Raw genomic sequence first — 14,461 nt, forward strand, 5'->3', positions numbered from 1 at the left:
GTGGCAGACAGATTTAAATGAACCAATCACAGACGACATTTGGCATAAAATAATACAGGGAATCTATTCATCTTCCATTCGCCTTAGACATGCTGTCATTCAGTTCAAGATTGTACACAGACTTCATTGGTCTAAAGTTAGACTTTCCAAAATCAAACCTGATATAGATCCCACTTGTGATCGATGCAGAAGAGACCCAGCTTCTCTCTTACACGTTTTGGACATGTCCAAAGCTTTGCACTTTTTGGCAATCCATTTTCTGTACATTTTCTAACATCTTTGGGAAAGTATTGGGGCCATCTCCATTCATTGCACTTTTTGGTGTAGCGCAGACAGGCTCCCAACTTGAGACAAAGGAAAAAAAAAAATATGCTGGCTTTCTGTTCTCTATTAGCTAGAAGGTTGATATTATTGAAATGGAAGGACCCAACACCTCCAACATACAGTCACTGGATCAGGGAAGTCATCTGCTGGTGGAATGGGTGGAAGGGATTTACTGTTTTGTGTTTGTTTTGTTGAGTTTATGTTAAATCTGTAAAAAAAAAAAATGAAAAAACCAAAATAAAAAGACCTTGATCAAAAAACAAGACGCTTAAAGTAGCAGAGACGACATGACGTGGATGGTGAGCACATGTTTAGATCATTTATTTCAGGATGGGTCCAAACTTTATTCATAAAGAGTGGCTTTAATAAAATTACAATTTCTGCATGACATAGAAAGTCTTTGAAGTAAAACTCCTCTGTGAAAAAAAAATCCTTCCAATTACAGAATTCAGGAGTTTTCATACAATCTACGAGCTCAGAACACAAAGACATTCGTTCTTGGCTGTGTTTAGAGAAATGAAGCCTTAAAACACCAAAGAAAAGCACGTTTGTTCTTCTCAAACGATGGACTGAGCCTTTCTGACCGAGCAGCACCTCACACATTACAGAAGGCACAAGCTGTTTGTAGTCAGTCATTGTTCATGATGCTTCCACCAAGTCTATGGAAAAAAAAAAACTACACATCCAAACTGCAAGACACGATTTCTATCACTGCTTCTGTTTCATAACTCCAGGGCAAAAAATCAGCGGCTGCATTAAATTAATGGTCAATTAACAAGGAAATGCTGCAAATAACTATTCTTAGAAACACCTTGAGTCAAGTATGAGGAGTTAATCTTATCGAATGTTGCCCGCAGTGAGGCAGTACGATCATTTGTTTCTCTTTTTTATAGAGAAATGGAACAGCGGAGGGCAATCACTCACGTCCAACAGTAACGATCAGAAAACACGAAAACGAAGAAGAAGCTGTTTGATATTTCCTTATTGTCAATAAATCACAGAAAGACCAAAATAACCAGTGAATCGATTCAACTAACAAGGTCTGTGCGTGCCACAGCCTGATACACAGCCCAATAAAAACTAATCAATGAGCATCACTGCTGCTCTGGCTGACATGCTCCTTCATCACCATGAACACACACCCTGTGGTTTATTCTGACTCAGTCACACACACACACACACACACACCGTTCTGCTGCCACAAACACTCACTACAGCACCAAATGTGGATTCATCCGCCGCTGAAAATAGTCCCAACAAATGCTTTATTTCCTTCCTCAGCAGCATTTGATAGAAACTGGAGTGAGCAGCTGTTTGAGGAAATGACTGAGAGCAGAAGCTGATGGTGTGTGTGTGTGTGGAAGCAAAATAGATTTGCAATAAATCCATGACTGATTTTTTTTTAAGATTTAGGAGTTCAATGGGAACCAACGGGCTGAGAAACACGGACAGGAAGTTCAGTCAGGAAATGCCGACAGACGGACATGTTTGATGAGATTTGTTGACAATAAGAAAAACAGAGAAAGACAAACATTATTCTGCAGATATGTGCATTTAGACCTTCCTGTACATCCTATGGTTGTATCATTGTCACACTGATGAGCGTGATGATGAAGATGATGATAATTTATCTTACCGCTGTTAAATATAAAGACTCCTGAACATGTTGAAATAACGCCTTCAAACCAAAGTGCTTCTTCTTCTTCTTCATAGATGACTGCAGTGAGCACTCGGAGTGCAGAAACTCGGTCAACATGCTTCCATCAGTGGCAAAACAAAACAGGAAATGAATAAAAGCCCTTATTGTCCACAGATAACATGAGCTGTACATGGATGTCATCCAGGGTGAGGGGGGTCAGTGCACCTTCGAGGGATTAAAGTCCACGTTGGACCGAGTCTTTCTTTCTGTCCCCGAACAGAGTGTCCCAGGTGAGCTGGCTGTGCTGAGAGCAGCCTCCAGACTTCAGGTCACAGGTGTATCCCGCGGGACAGCAGTGCTTTGAGTCGGAGCAGCAGACAGCCTGTCAAAACAAAAACAGCGCTGCATTAAGATGCTCGGGAGTTTGTGTCCTGCTGGTTCACAACTTTTTTTCAGCCAGTCGAAGATTTGAACTTGATTGACATTACAGAAATAACGTCCAAACGTCAAAGAAAAGCACACACGGGAAGAGAATTTAAAACATGTCACTAGAACTCGACATCAGGCTCAAACTGAATGTGTTTACATGCACACGAGAAACCAGGTTAAATGAGTGCAGGAGGCCTGGAGTTACTGTCAGATCTGGTGTGAACGCAGCAGGTCAGCGAGCAGCCCAGAGAAGGGACGCTGTGTTCAACGTAAATACCAACAGAACGCAATCGTCTGCAAACTAACTGTGTTTAACGGTTTTACAGTGAAGGCATCAATTCTCAGGCGCTCTGGAGATTTTAAAATATCTGTTTGGGTGTGAACGAGACGCCGAGGGAAAAAAAACATTGGTACACGTGCGGTCGAGGTCCAAGAAACACAAACAGAATCAGATTTGATATCTTTGACTAAAAGTTTTGAACTAATTTTATGAATAAACCTCAAAAAATAACTGCAACATGTAAGTCAGATGACTGGGTAACAGCTTATTGTTGACTTAGTGATGTAATAACTGACACCAATTAGAGGAGTTAAAGCTGGTCTAGCTCAGACTGCATACTTTCATCTGTTGTACTGATTAAGCTCATATCTGACTCGCTGCAGGTTTCCCTGCAGAACACGACATTTAAATGTATTTAAACGAATAAAGGAGCAACAGAAAAACCTCAGCGGGTCACAGAAAACATGTGACTGGTCACATGATCCACATCCCTGAGAGGCGAGCTCCCTACCAGGAGCGCGTGAGGCGCTCATGTGAGGGTGAATGTGAGCGGGTGAGTGTGAGCGTACCCTGGGTGAGGGGCAGCAGGCCCACTCTGTGGCTGAGATCTTGCAGCACGTGTCTCTCTCTGGGCAGTGAAACTCCCCTGTGCCGTCACACGGTACGTCTGCGTCGCCCCCGGCGTCTCTGGGCTCGGATCGTACCACTTTGCTGTGAGGGAGGGAGCGGACGAGCACGTCGCGGTTCTTCTTCTCGCAGGTTCCGGTCTCCATGTTGCAGGTGTAGCCCTGAGGACAGCAGTGCTCGTGGTCTGCGCAGCAAACGGCCTGTAGAGGATGAATGACCGAATGAAGTCACAGTTACTCAAAGATGATCTCACAGACAGGAAATGACGTCAGTGACGTACGAACCTTGACCAGAGGGCAGCAGCCCCACTCGCCCGTCTGCAGTTTGCAGCAGGTCGTTCCTGAAGCGCAGCTGCTCTTGTCGTCGCACTTGACGTCCGTCACGGCGCCCGGCTCGGTCAGGGCGCTCAGTTTGGTGAACCAGGGGATGGCGTGGGGGCCCTTTGAGCAGGAGGAGCGGTGGGGGTCACAGGTGTGACCGCTGGGGCAGCAGTGGTTTCCATCGTTACAGCAGACCGCCTGAGGGGGAGCAAAGGTAGCTGTGAATTCTCCCACATGTGATCAGGAGTGTCAGCGCGCGAGGCTGTTTAAAGCTCACCTTCGGCAGGGGGCAGCAGCCCCACTTGTGGCTCTTGTCCATGAAGCAGCAGGTTGTGTCCTTGGGGCAGCTGGTTCGGTCGTCGCACATGTTCTTGGCCGGCCGAGCTGGAGCGGAAACGGGCCGACCGGGCTCCGTCTGCAGGGCCGGGACCTTCTGCAGCCAGGACAGGCTGAGAGCTCCGGGCTTGTCACATGACTGTGCAGCCATGTTACATTTGTAGCCTTTGGGGCAGCAGTGCTCACGATCGGTGCAGCACACAGCCTGGACAGAACGACATGAAGTGGCTCTTTAATGCTGCCTGGAATCCATGCAAATGTCAGATTCAACAGCTGCAAGAGGGTTTATGCAACTGCCAACAAATGACATAGAGGTCAAAGAATGCTTGTAGCACTGAGGTATTAACACTTTACTTGTGCCCAGAAAAAAACAGCTGTTCTGTCATTACATCATGTGATAAACGTGGGAAGAGCTGCTGGTTCTCAAATGTTCCTCAACACAGAAACACACGAGTCTCCTGAGTGATTCTGAGGCTGCAGCTTTATGTCGAGCCCTCTGAGCGGCTTCTTTACGTCAGCAGAATCAGAAAAAACAGGAAACAAACTTACATTATTCCTACTTTATCTGCTTTATCTGCTTTATCCTGTAACATGAAGCAGTTTAACAAGCGACACCAGACACAAACAGCGTATTAAAACCCTTTTAATGAGCTGAATCACCTGCTTCATGCTAACAATAATGATTTTATTTCAGCCATTTGGCCAAAGATTTGTGGACATTCCTGTCCTTCTTTTCACCAGCTGTGAGGCATCAGAGCTGTTAGAGACTGCTGATATCTCTGACAAGGACTGAAACTAACTTTGCTTGAAAATGAACAGGATTTACACCCTGGAAGCCTGTAATAACTCCTCCTGCTTCATAACTCCACCAAAGGTGACCCCTCCCCTCAGCCATCAGCTCAGGTGCTTCACACCTCCGTCACCTGACCTGCGCCTCACATACTGACCTGAGGTAAGGGGCAGCAGGCCCACAGTCCAGAGTCTTTCTTACAGCAGGTGGTGCCTCCTGGACACATCGTCTGCTTGTCACACTTCACTTCCCGAAGCTCCGAGCTCCGAGCCGGCACTTTGTCCAGCCAGCGGCGAGGAGGCAGGAAACCCGCCGGGTCGTCGCAGCTCTCAGCCTCCAGGTTGCAGACGGTACCGTGGGGGCAGCAGTGGACGTGATCGTCACAGCACACGGCCTGCAGTGACACACAGCACAGACTTTTCACTGTCTGTCCTAAAAAACAACAACTGGTGAACACCCAAAGGTCTACTTCTGGCTCTGCTTTTAAAAGTAATGTTTTGTTTACTAGCATGAACGAGTATGATTTTACATGTAACTGCTTTAAAATGGAAGAGTTATGTTTTATTTACCTTACTGTTTACAGATCTAAATATTTATATGTACCTAAAATGAATGAGCTGTGATTCTGCTGTTCAGGCTTTTATTTGTTTTTTAGTAGTTTAAGTTTCACATTCATCGTCTTGCTTTGATTCTAATATCAGCTGTAGTACAAAAACAGGTAAAAACATACACGAGTGATGCAACAAAACTGAGATTAGACATCATCACCATCAGAAGCTGTTTGTCGATGTGAGTGAAAAACTAAACTGACACCAGGTGAATAATGATCTGAGACATCAGGTGTTCAACAGTCCGTCTGTGGGACTCATCATCAGTATGTTGGTACCTTCGGTAGAGGACAACAGGCCCACTGTCCCTTTGATGATTTACAGCAGGTGCTTCCGTCAGCGCAGGCCACCGAGTCATTGCAGGGAACAGCGCCGCCTGAAAGGTGAGCGGGAACACGATCGTCAGCGCACGCGAAACAAAACTTTATTTAAAAGAGTCTTCCACAGATTCAGCTCTGCTGTGAAGGACTCATGATGGAAAAACTGATGCAGCAGAACCAGATATTGTGGATTTTATTCCATGCATTCGTTTTCCTTGTTAAAACCTGGAGCCTACACTACCCACAATGCAATTCAACAGTTCAGTCAGACACCTGGGTGCGTTATGCCAGCGTCAGCCTGCAGCGGAGATCAGAGCAGCAGCTCCTTTACTGCATTTACATCTGCTGGTTTTATATCTTTAAGTTATTATTATTTTTTATTCCTTTTAACAGGAAACATGAATATCATCACAGCCAGAATCTAGACAACTTATAACGTTCACATGAACATTCATCAAAATTTACAGTTTCATCATCAAAAGTGTTTAATTCATGATCTCACCGTTACCTCCCCTTTAAAGGCCTTAAAGCACCTGCACCACACTCAATCAAGCTGCTGGACACATCGATTCAAGGCCAATCAAAAAACACACAGTGTGATCAATAAGGTCTTTGTTTCCTGCTCTAAGGCTGTCTGACCTTTGCTGTGGACCGCCGTCAGCTCCGTCCCAGCAGCGGGGGTCTTAACACTGGTGTCTCCCCGGGCCGACACGCAGGTGCTGTGGGCCAGGTCGCACTCTGTGCCTGCAGGGCAGCAGTGGATGTGATCTGAACAACACACAGCCTGGAGGAAGAGAGCGGGGCGTCTTCATCAGTGTCAATATACAGACTGAATTCAAGCTTCTCAGCTCCAGAAGTTTGTTTTTTATATGAGCCAACAGGGAAACTCATCTTCAACTGATATAAACAGTCTCACGCTTCCTGATGACGGGTATCCCAATTTAGTTCCCATTAACGAGCAACTTTCACATCAATGGAACATGAACTCACTTAAATTAATCAGATATTTGTTCATTAAGAAAATTACTCTTTGGAGTTTGACAGTGAACAGTTATTATAAACTGTTTTTTGTGACAAAAATGTTTTTCACAACTGTTGCTACTGGACATTGCTTTACTGTTTACTGTATATTGGGGTTTTCATTTGGTTTCCTTTAGCTTTAATTTTTTTAATACTTTTATCTTACTATTTACTACTAATTAATTCAACTGTTTTATTTTATTTTATTAAAACCAGTCTATAGATTTAGGAGGACAAATTGTCAGAAATGTAATAGGATATTTATAGTTGGTTTTCATTTGTGTAAAATCACATGAAAATAAGAATCAGTGTTTTTGTTAGAATGAGCCTTTATATCTTTAGAGGCAGCCGGTCCTCTTCCACAGAGTCCATCGTTATGTTTCTACAGTAGCCCAGAGATTTAGACTCTAGGGGGCGCCTGTTGTGTTTTTTCATGAGCTTCATGGCCAGAAGGAAAAGGAGGATGAGGTGACAGGTGTTCAGCTGGTTGGTATTCTGCAGCCTCACCACTAGATGCCACTAAATCCTGCAGACCGGTCCTTTAATTATATTTTATAAACACTTCTTCACAACAGCTAACAAACCTACACTTGGTCAACGAGACTCCCTCAAATACCAAAATTAAAATGAGAGAGTAATGAGTTTCTGTTACTTACATTGGGCATCGGACAGCAGCCGTATGTGCCGTTGGTCATCTGGCAGCATGTGGTCCCGTCGGGACACGCCGACTTCTTGTCTGGACACTCGACTGTCAGGACGAGAGGGAAGAGACGCGTGATTGGAACTCGTTTCTATGAACGGACTCTTCTCTGTGCTAACGCTTCACACATTTTACTGCTTACCGTCGTTGGGTACAGCAGAGATCTTCTTCATCACTGACACATTCGTCGCACCGGACTTGCAGACCCCATGCTCCAGGTCACATATTGTGTTGCTAGGGCAACAGTGGAGATGATCACTGCAGCACATGGCCTGCACAGGATCACAGGATCAAACAAAGTGTAAGTTAGAGACTGAGGAAAAAAAAGCATCAGGCTCACACAGCGTTGGAGCATTTGTTTCCTGTCAGCCATAAACTCTTAAATCTCACACCGTGAAACTTTATTTCAGTCCAATAAAGGCCTCAAACATAGGCGTGGTTTCCTCTGTGCAGCTGTGAAATGAAAACAAGTGATTAATGTTGCAGAACATCTCACTGCAGAGTCTCACTGTCCATGCTGCATTGATTAGAGAAGACTGAACATTCAGCAAACAGGCGCTGGTTTAAATCCAGGCTGGGACGAGGTCTTTCTGTGAGCAGTCTGCATGTCCTCTGGTGTTCCACTGCATCAGAAACATGTATGTTAGGTTCATTCCCCCGCCGGTGCCTGACCACGGCATGGCCTTACAGCTGGAGCTGGTCCCCGTTTGGACGGGTTAGAGGCAGAGATGGAATTTCACTCAGTACATTGTCCTGTGTATGATTGTGTGTGTGTTAATAAACTTGACTTGATGGGGTGCAATAAAAACACTGTGTGGTGAAACGGCACTTGGCTTTGTGCTGGAGCTCTGCTCCACTGCTACAGTAACAACCAACATGTAGTTTGTTCGTTTTTCTTTGTCTTTCTCAGTTACATGCTACAGGTGATCTGATTCTCTGTCTGGTACCTGAAAGCATTATATGAAGATATAAATATATGTATAGATATGCATAAAGTGTCTGTACCTGCCCATACTGTGACAGTCAATATCTCTGCCAAGCATGAGCATGATTTAAAGGATAACTTTCGTTTTTTACAACCTGGACCTTATTTGTAGCATTAAATACGACCATTTACTCACCCAGACAACTTTGGTGGCATTTTGAGTCGTTTTGAAGAAATTACCCCCAGAGGAGCGGCGCGTATATCCGTATAATGCAAGTACTCGGGGCATCCATGCGCAGCCTCTATATAACGCATAATCTGCAGAAACTCGTTCATATTCCAATATTTTGTTATGATATGCTGGTGCTATTCCCCTCTGAGCCCGTGGTCGGCTAGTTTAGCTGTAGTTTGGCACAGCTATGGTTTGCTATTGCGTATTCGTAGCCGACTGCCGCAGAGTCAGCCGTGTTGTGGCTGGCTGCTCGCAGCGCGGCGTTCGGTAATGACATCATCCACGTCAGAGGTAGTTTTCTAGAGACGCCGGATGTTGATAACATGCCACCACGGCAGATGCGTTATAAAGAGGCTGCGCATGGATGCCCCGAGTACTCGCATTATACGGATATATGCGCCGCTACGCTGGGGCTAATTTCTTCAAAACAACTCCAAATGCCACCAAAGTTGTCTGGGTGAGTAAATGGTCATATTAAATGCTACAAATAAAGTCCAGGTTGTAAAAAACGAAAGTTATCCTTTAAGATGCTGCTAATCTATCAGACAGAATATTACTTGTGTAACATCCCAGCTGAAGGGAAGATTTTCCTTCTGCACAAACAGAAATTTGAGCTTAAGCACACATAAGAAATTGCAACATAAAGTCTCTTTGCAACAAACGGCTGCAAATGACTCGCAATTTACTGAATTATCATTTAGTCACTAAAATGTCTAAAAATGCTAACTGCAGTCATATCCCTTGTTTTGTCGAGCCATTACAGCAACACCCAAAACATATTAAACCTACAATTATATAAAGCAGAGGAATGATGACATTTGAGAAGCTGAAATGGTGAATATGACTTAAACACAGAACTGTGTGATTAATATGTTTGTAGCAGCGTCACATGTACCTCTGGGTAAGGGCAGCAGCCGTAGTCTCCACTGGTCAGCAGGCAACATGTGAAACTATCTGGGCAGCTGCTTCTTCCATCAGGACACGTCACTGAACTGACTGTAGAGGCTACAGAAGCACAGAGAGAGAAACATGCTCGTTAGTTATTAGTACAGTATCATCAGCATATAGATGGATTTCAGATGGGATCCTTCAGGTGGATCTTCGGCCTGACAAGTTTGAAGGAGGAACTCCCCACCTGAATTATTCCCCATCCTTCTGGCAGGCAGTTTCTCCATCATGGGGAAGGACTCCAGAGAGGCAGACAAACATCGTGAGTGAGCAATATCACACTTTGTACCCTCGGGGCAACAGTGGAGTTTGTCCTCACAACATACCGCCTGCAGAGAGAAGAAGAAGATTTCAGGCCGTCAGCAACACTCTTCAGTCGAGGACACTTTACGGCTTCCTGCAGGTAATGAAAAGCACTGATGCTCGACTTGAATACTGTCAGTGGAGATGAATACAAACTAATCACAAGCAAACTTAATTATAACGTATAAAACTTGTGTAAAAACGTCTACTGTTTTGCCGAAAAATGGCAGTCGAATTTGGACCAAAACCTGTTTTAGTATCAAATGAAAATCTCTCTCTTCACTGTGAGCACTTTCAATAAATAATCTATTGAGTGTGAAACAAGTAAACATAATATTATTAACAAATATGGATCAGACTGAGCTTAAAGTGGTGAAGAAAACACAGACGAAGCAGCATTTTTAATGAAGGGGGTCATTTTCTGATTATAGTCTGACTGACACTGGATTTTTTCTTGTCAGTGGACATAAAACTACAACAAATGCATTTGATAAAAGTTTGTCCTTTGAAAGATCTGTGACGAAGATACTCAATGCAACATTTTACAGTTGAAAACACACTTGTCAGTGCTCTCTGATTGACGAGCTACATAATGACGACAGTTTAATTACCTAAAACGTATCGTTGGCATTTCTGTACTGCACTTACGTCTCATGGAAAAGTTATTCTTGAACCTCAGTGTACATCACAAGCAAACCATCAGACCATGTAGCATGTTCTTGGTGTGAAGTGCTTGGGGTTTGTGGTTTTTTATTGTGTGTGTGTGTGTGTGTTTGTGTGTGTGAGCTCACGTATATCACCTTGGCTAATGGACAGCAGCCCCAGGAGCCGTCCAGAAGCTGGCAGCAAGTGGTGTCATCCGGACACTCAGACTGCTGGTCCGGACAAATGACCGCCTTCAGTCTCCCCCCGAGCTGCAACCATCACACATCACAGCCGCGCATATCAATGACAGCAGCACCAACGAGCCAACGTGTCAGTGGAACGATTGATTTGTATTAACTCATGAAATCAGTTCATATGGAATTAAAAGGAAAAAACATTAAAAAAGATGCAGCCCTGCTCTTGAACATTCATTTCACAGCACACATCAAGAGCTGAAAGGATTAGTCAATTAATGATTAGTTGATTGGCAGGAAATGAATCATTGACTAATTAACACTTTTTTAAGCGAAAAGCCAAACATCACCTAATTCCAGACTCTCAAACTTTAGGATTTTCTCGTTCTCTTTGTATTATGTGATAGAAAACTGAATACTTTTGGGCTTGAACCACTTTCTGACTTTTGCTTTTTTTAAAGTATGTAGAGTATGTATGTGTCCTGAGGGTGGCACTGAAGAAAAGCACATGACATATTAAAATCATATTACGCACTGTGAGGAATGACTGTAGACTGCGCCGCAGCTGATTTCAAGGCTATTATCTTCACAGGTCACGAGATGCTATTTTGTGAGTCACGTTCATATTTTTGACTGAGGGCAATGCTACAGAAGAGCTCATTAAAGGAGAGGGTTCAGCCTTTGGCCATCTGCCCATCAGCTTTTAATCAGAATGTACAAGTAGGAATTGTGGTTCATGCTCTGAGCCTACGAGTGGCCACAGTAAGTCTTAATTAAACAATAACAAGACCATCAGCAATCACAGCGGGCCAATTAATATTCACACCTATTTACAGGTGTGTAGACATGCTCCTCTGGACAAAAAAGACTGACTCCCAGACTGATCCACTGCTTCCAGCAGGTCAAACACATCATTCCGTCAATCTTTGATGCGTTAAAAGTGCGGTTAATTATTATGATTCCATCAATAATTCACTGGCTCTGATTGGTTGCTTTCCTTCAGACCATTTAAGGTCTAACAGCACACTTCAATAATACAGCTCATTCTGTCTGATCCTTTTATTGACAACAGTAAAGAGAGATACGACTAAACAAAGTGCCAAAGCAGCAGCTCTGATGGTGTCTACGTGTCAAATGTGTTGATTGACCTACATTCGTATAAGTCTGGAAAATAATCAGCGGCTGCCAGAAGTTTATGCCCCATTGATTCTTGTGCAAAGGTCGACAAACAGCCCAAACTTCCTCCAAAGGTCCAATGATCTCAGAAGTGACAGTAAACTAAAGATTAACATTAAAAAACAAATCACCTGAGGGATGAGCAGGGCCTGTTTGGAGGGAACTCGTCTCACCCAGGGCAGCGAAACGGTCTTATTGACACATTTGGCGTGCACGAGATCACAAACCGTCCCCTCGAAGCAGCAGTGGAGGTGGTCTGAACAACACTCAGCCTACAGGTGGACCAACAGAAGAGGTGATGAGAGGTGAACAAGCTTTGACTGAAACACACAGCAGCAGAAAAGGCTGTGTAGCTGCTCAAAAACCATCAAGTTCTGATACAGAAAGAAAAAAAACTGTCGTCCTGTTTGAAATTTAAAGTCGACTTGTTCAGTTTCTGAGAGGCGTCAGCTCAGCAGAAGAACCATTAAAAACTTTAAGCAGACAACATCTGTCTGTGTTTTAGTAAAAGATCTCAACACTTCCTCCACTTCGCTGACTGCTAACTCACGTGTGGCAACGGACAGCAGCCGTATCCTCCCACAGTGTTCTTGCAGCAGGTGTTTTTGTCCTCGCACATGCCGCCATCGGGACAGACCAGCGCCGTGCTCAGGCCCAGCAGAGCCAGACACAGGATCCCCATCTGCAGAGTCTGAAGACAGGGAGAGGAGGGCTGTCAGCGCTGTGCTCTGACTCAATCTGCCCTGACAGCACACAAAGATCTGAACTACGGTCAACAAGCTCTAATCTTCCCGGTTTCTGTGTTTCTTTCGGGTGGCGAGAGAGAACTAAATCACTGTGGAGAAGAATAACAAAGGTGACAAAGAGCTACAGCAGTCAGCAAGCATTCCAGCTGATAAACTGGATTTCAACACCAAACCAGTGCAGATCCTGTAAAGTTCATGTCCCTTTATAAACGTGTAGCACTCGTATCTTCAGCACTTCATATCCCAAACAACAGCTGCAGAAATAAAGATATAATTAACTGTTTACTGTTAGAGTTTTTGCTCCTCCAGCACTCATTTCTTCATCTTTCATGAGCAAAAACTGCAGAAACGCCGAGTTATCAGTCGACGTCAGCACGAAAACAAAGCTGCAGAAATGTGGCGCCTGATAAGTTACTTAAGGGAAAAATGTCTACACAGCTGCGTGAGTCAGAGGGCTGTCAGAGGTCAGAACGCCTTCAATAAAAGTGAAAATTAGCAAAAAGTTGTGTCCCAGAGTCAGTCTTGATGTTTTCACGTGTCCTGCTTTGTCTCACAACAGATCAAAACCCCCAAATATTCAATTTAATATGTTACACAGGTAAGAGCAGCAAACTGGAGAGGCCGCAAATGTTTGTTGAACAAAAAAATACATCAGATCATTAATTCCTTAACAAGTAGTTGCAGAATCTGTCGGCCGATCAATGGATTCATAGTCAAATTGCTTTAGCTCTGTGAACACACACACACACACACACACATACACACCTGTAGTAGTTTCAGGCTGGCAGTGTCAGATAATTCACCCTGCATCTATGTCAGGGTGTGACAGTAATGTTGTATCTACCAGCAGTAAACTTTTATTCATTTTTATAGATTTATAGTTCCAAATGTTTTACAGGGGCAGCAGGTTGACTTAGTGGTTAAAAAGTCTACTCTTTGTGGATCAGAGTTGTTTTCTAACTGACTTTGACTCTCAGACAAGTGAGAAACTTCCCTGTACATACTCAGCCCTGCAATGCAGCAAATGTATGAAAACTGAGCAAAAACATGCAGATATTAGAGTAGTAGTGAGTGTACTTTTACCATGATTAGCAGATGACTTGAATGAGCTCAGGTGTTATGAACAAAGGGCACAGTGCTGCATACTCCTCTTACAACCTGAGGAACAACAGAAACCCCATTAGTCACTGTGATGCTGAGGGAAAACACGGAGCTAAAAAACAACATTTAACACATGAAAACAGAAGAAAACTTCAAACCAGACTAAACTTACTTTTCACTGTCAGTAAGTGGAATTAGTGAGCTGGCTAACGACAAGCGAGTAGCTTTCTCAAATGAGCTAATCCAAAGAATAACAAGCCAAGTTAGCCTAGCAGGCTAGGTGGCTAACAATACAGGTAGCCGATATGAATGACTTTTAACGGAAACGGGTTGTTTTTCTGTGTTAAAAACAGACGTATTTCTCTTACCTGGTAGGTTTGGTCCAATGGGTCCAGCTTGTCACATAAATGTCGTGTTTAACAAAGCTGCACAAACATCCAGAGCACACAACAGGTCTGGCAAAAGCTATTTTTTCACTCAGTTCAATAATCACATGACACGCTAACACGTGACCCTGCGGTGTGCTCTTAAAGGGATATTATACAGCAGCTGCGTGTTACTGTCACTGAGTATTAGTACAGGATGAACTTTACCTTTAAGGCTGTGAAGTAAAGGTACTTGTTGTTTTTAACGTTAAATGTTTATGACCCAATAAGGAACAAAGGCAGAGCTGGAATTTAACTACATGCATTTACTCAAGTGCATTTACTCAAGTACTATACTAAACTAGGTATAATTTTTAAGTGTTTCGTAAGTATTTCCATTTTCTGACCCTGCATACTACGTATCAGAGGAAAA

The 14,461-nt window shown here is 43.7% G+C and overlaps 1 protein-coding gene across 1 annotated transcript; it reads right to left on the reverse strand.

Annotated features, from left to right (window-relative positions):
• Window positions 1–623: 623 nt before the first annotated feature.
• Window positions 624–14,163, reverse strand: grnb (granulin b). Its single transcript, XM_041962471.1, has 16 exons — window positions 14,032–14,163; window positions 13,646–13,720; window positions 12,367–12,507; window positions 11,948–12,088; window positions 10,602–10,715; window positions 9,686–9,827; window positions 9,446–9,555; window positions 7,536–7,665; window positions 7,350–7,441; window positions 6,313–6,457; window positions 5,632–5,729; window positions 4,903–5,139; window positions 3,897–4,160; window positions 3,584–3,817; window positions 3,242–3,499; window positions 624–2,345 (listed from the first exon to the last, which is right to left on the reverse strand). The coding sequence occupies exons 2-16, from the start codon at window positions 13,646–13,648 to the stop codon at window positions 2,199–2,201; spliced, it is 2,256 nt and encodes a 751-aa protein (XP_041818405.1). The 5' UTR covers window positions 13,649–13,720; window positions 14,032–14,163; the 3' UTR covers window positions 624–2,198.
• Between the last annotated feature and the right edge of the window lie 298 nt (window positions 14,164–14,461).

The sequence above is a fragment of the Chelmon rostratus genome, chromosome 21 (assembly GCF_017976325.1).
Source record: "Chelmon rostratus isolate fCheRos1 chromosome 21, fCheRos1.pri, whole genome shotgun sequence".
Taxonomy (NCBI): Eukaryota; Metazoa; Chordata; class Actinopteri; order Chaetodontiformes; family Chaetodontidae; genus Chelmon; species Chelmon rostratus.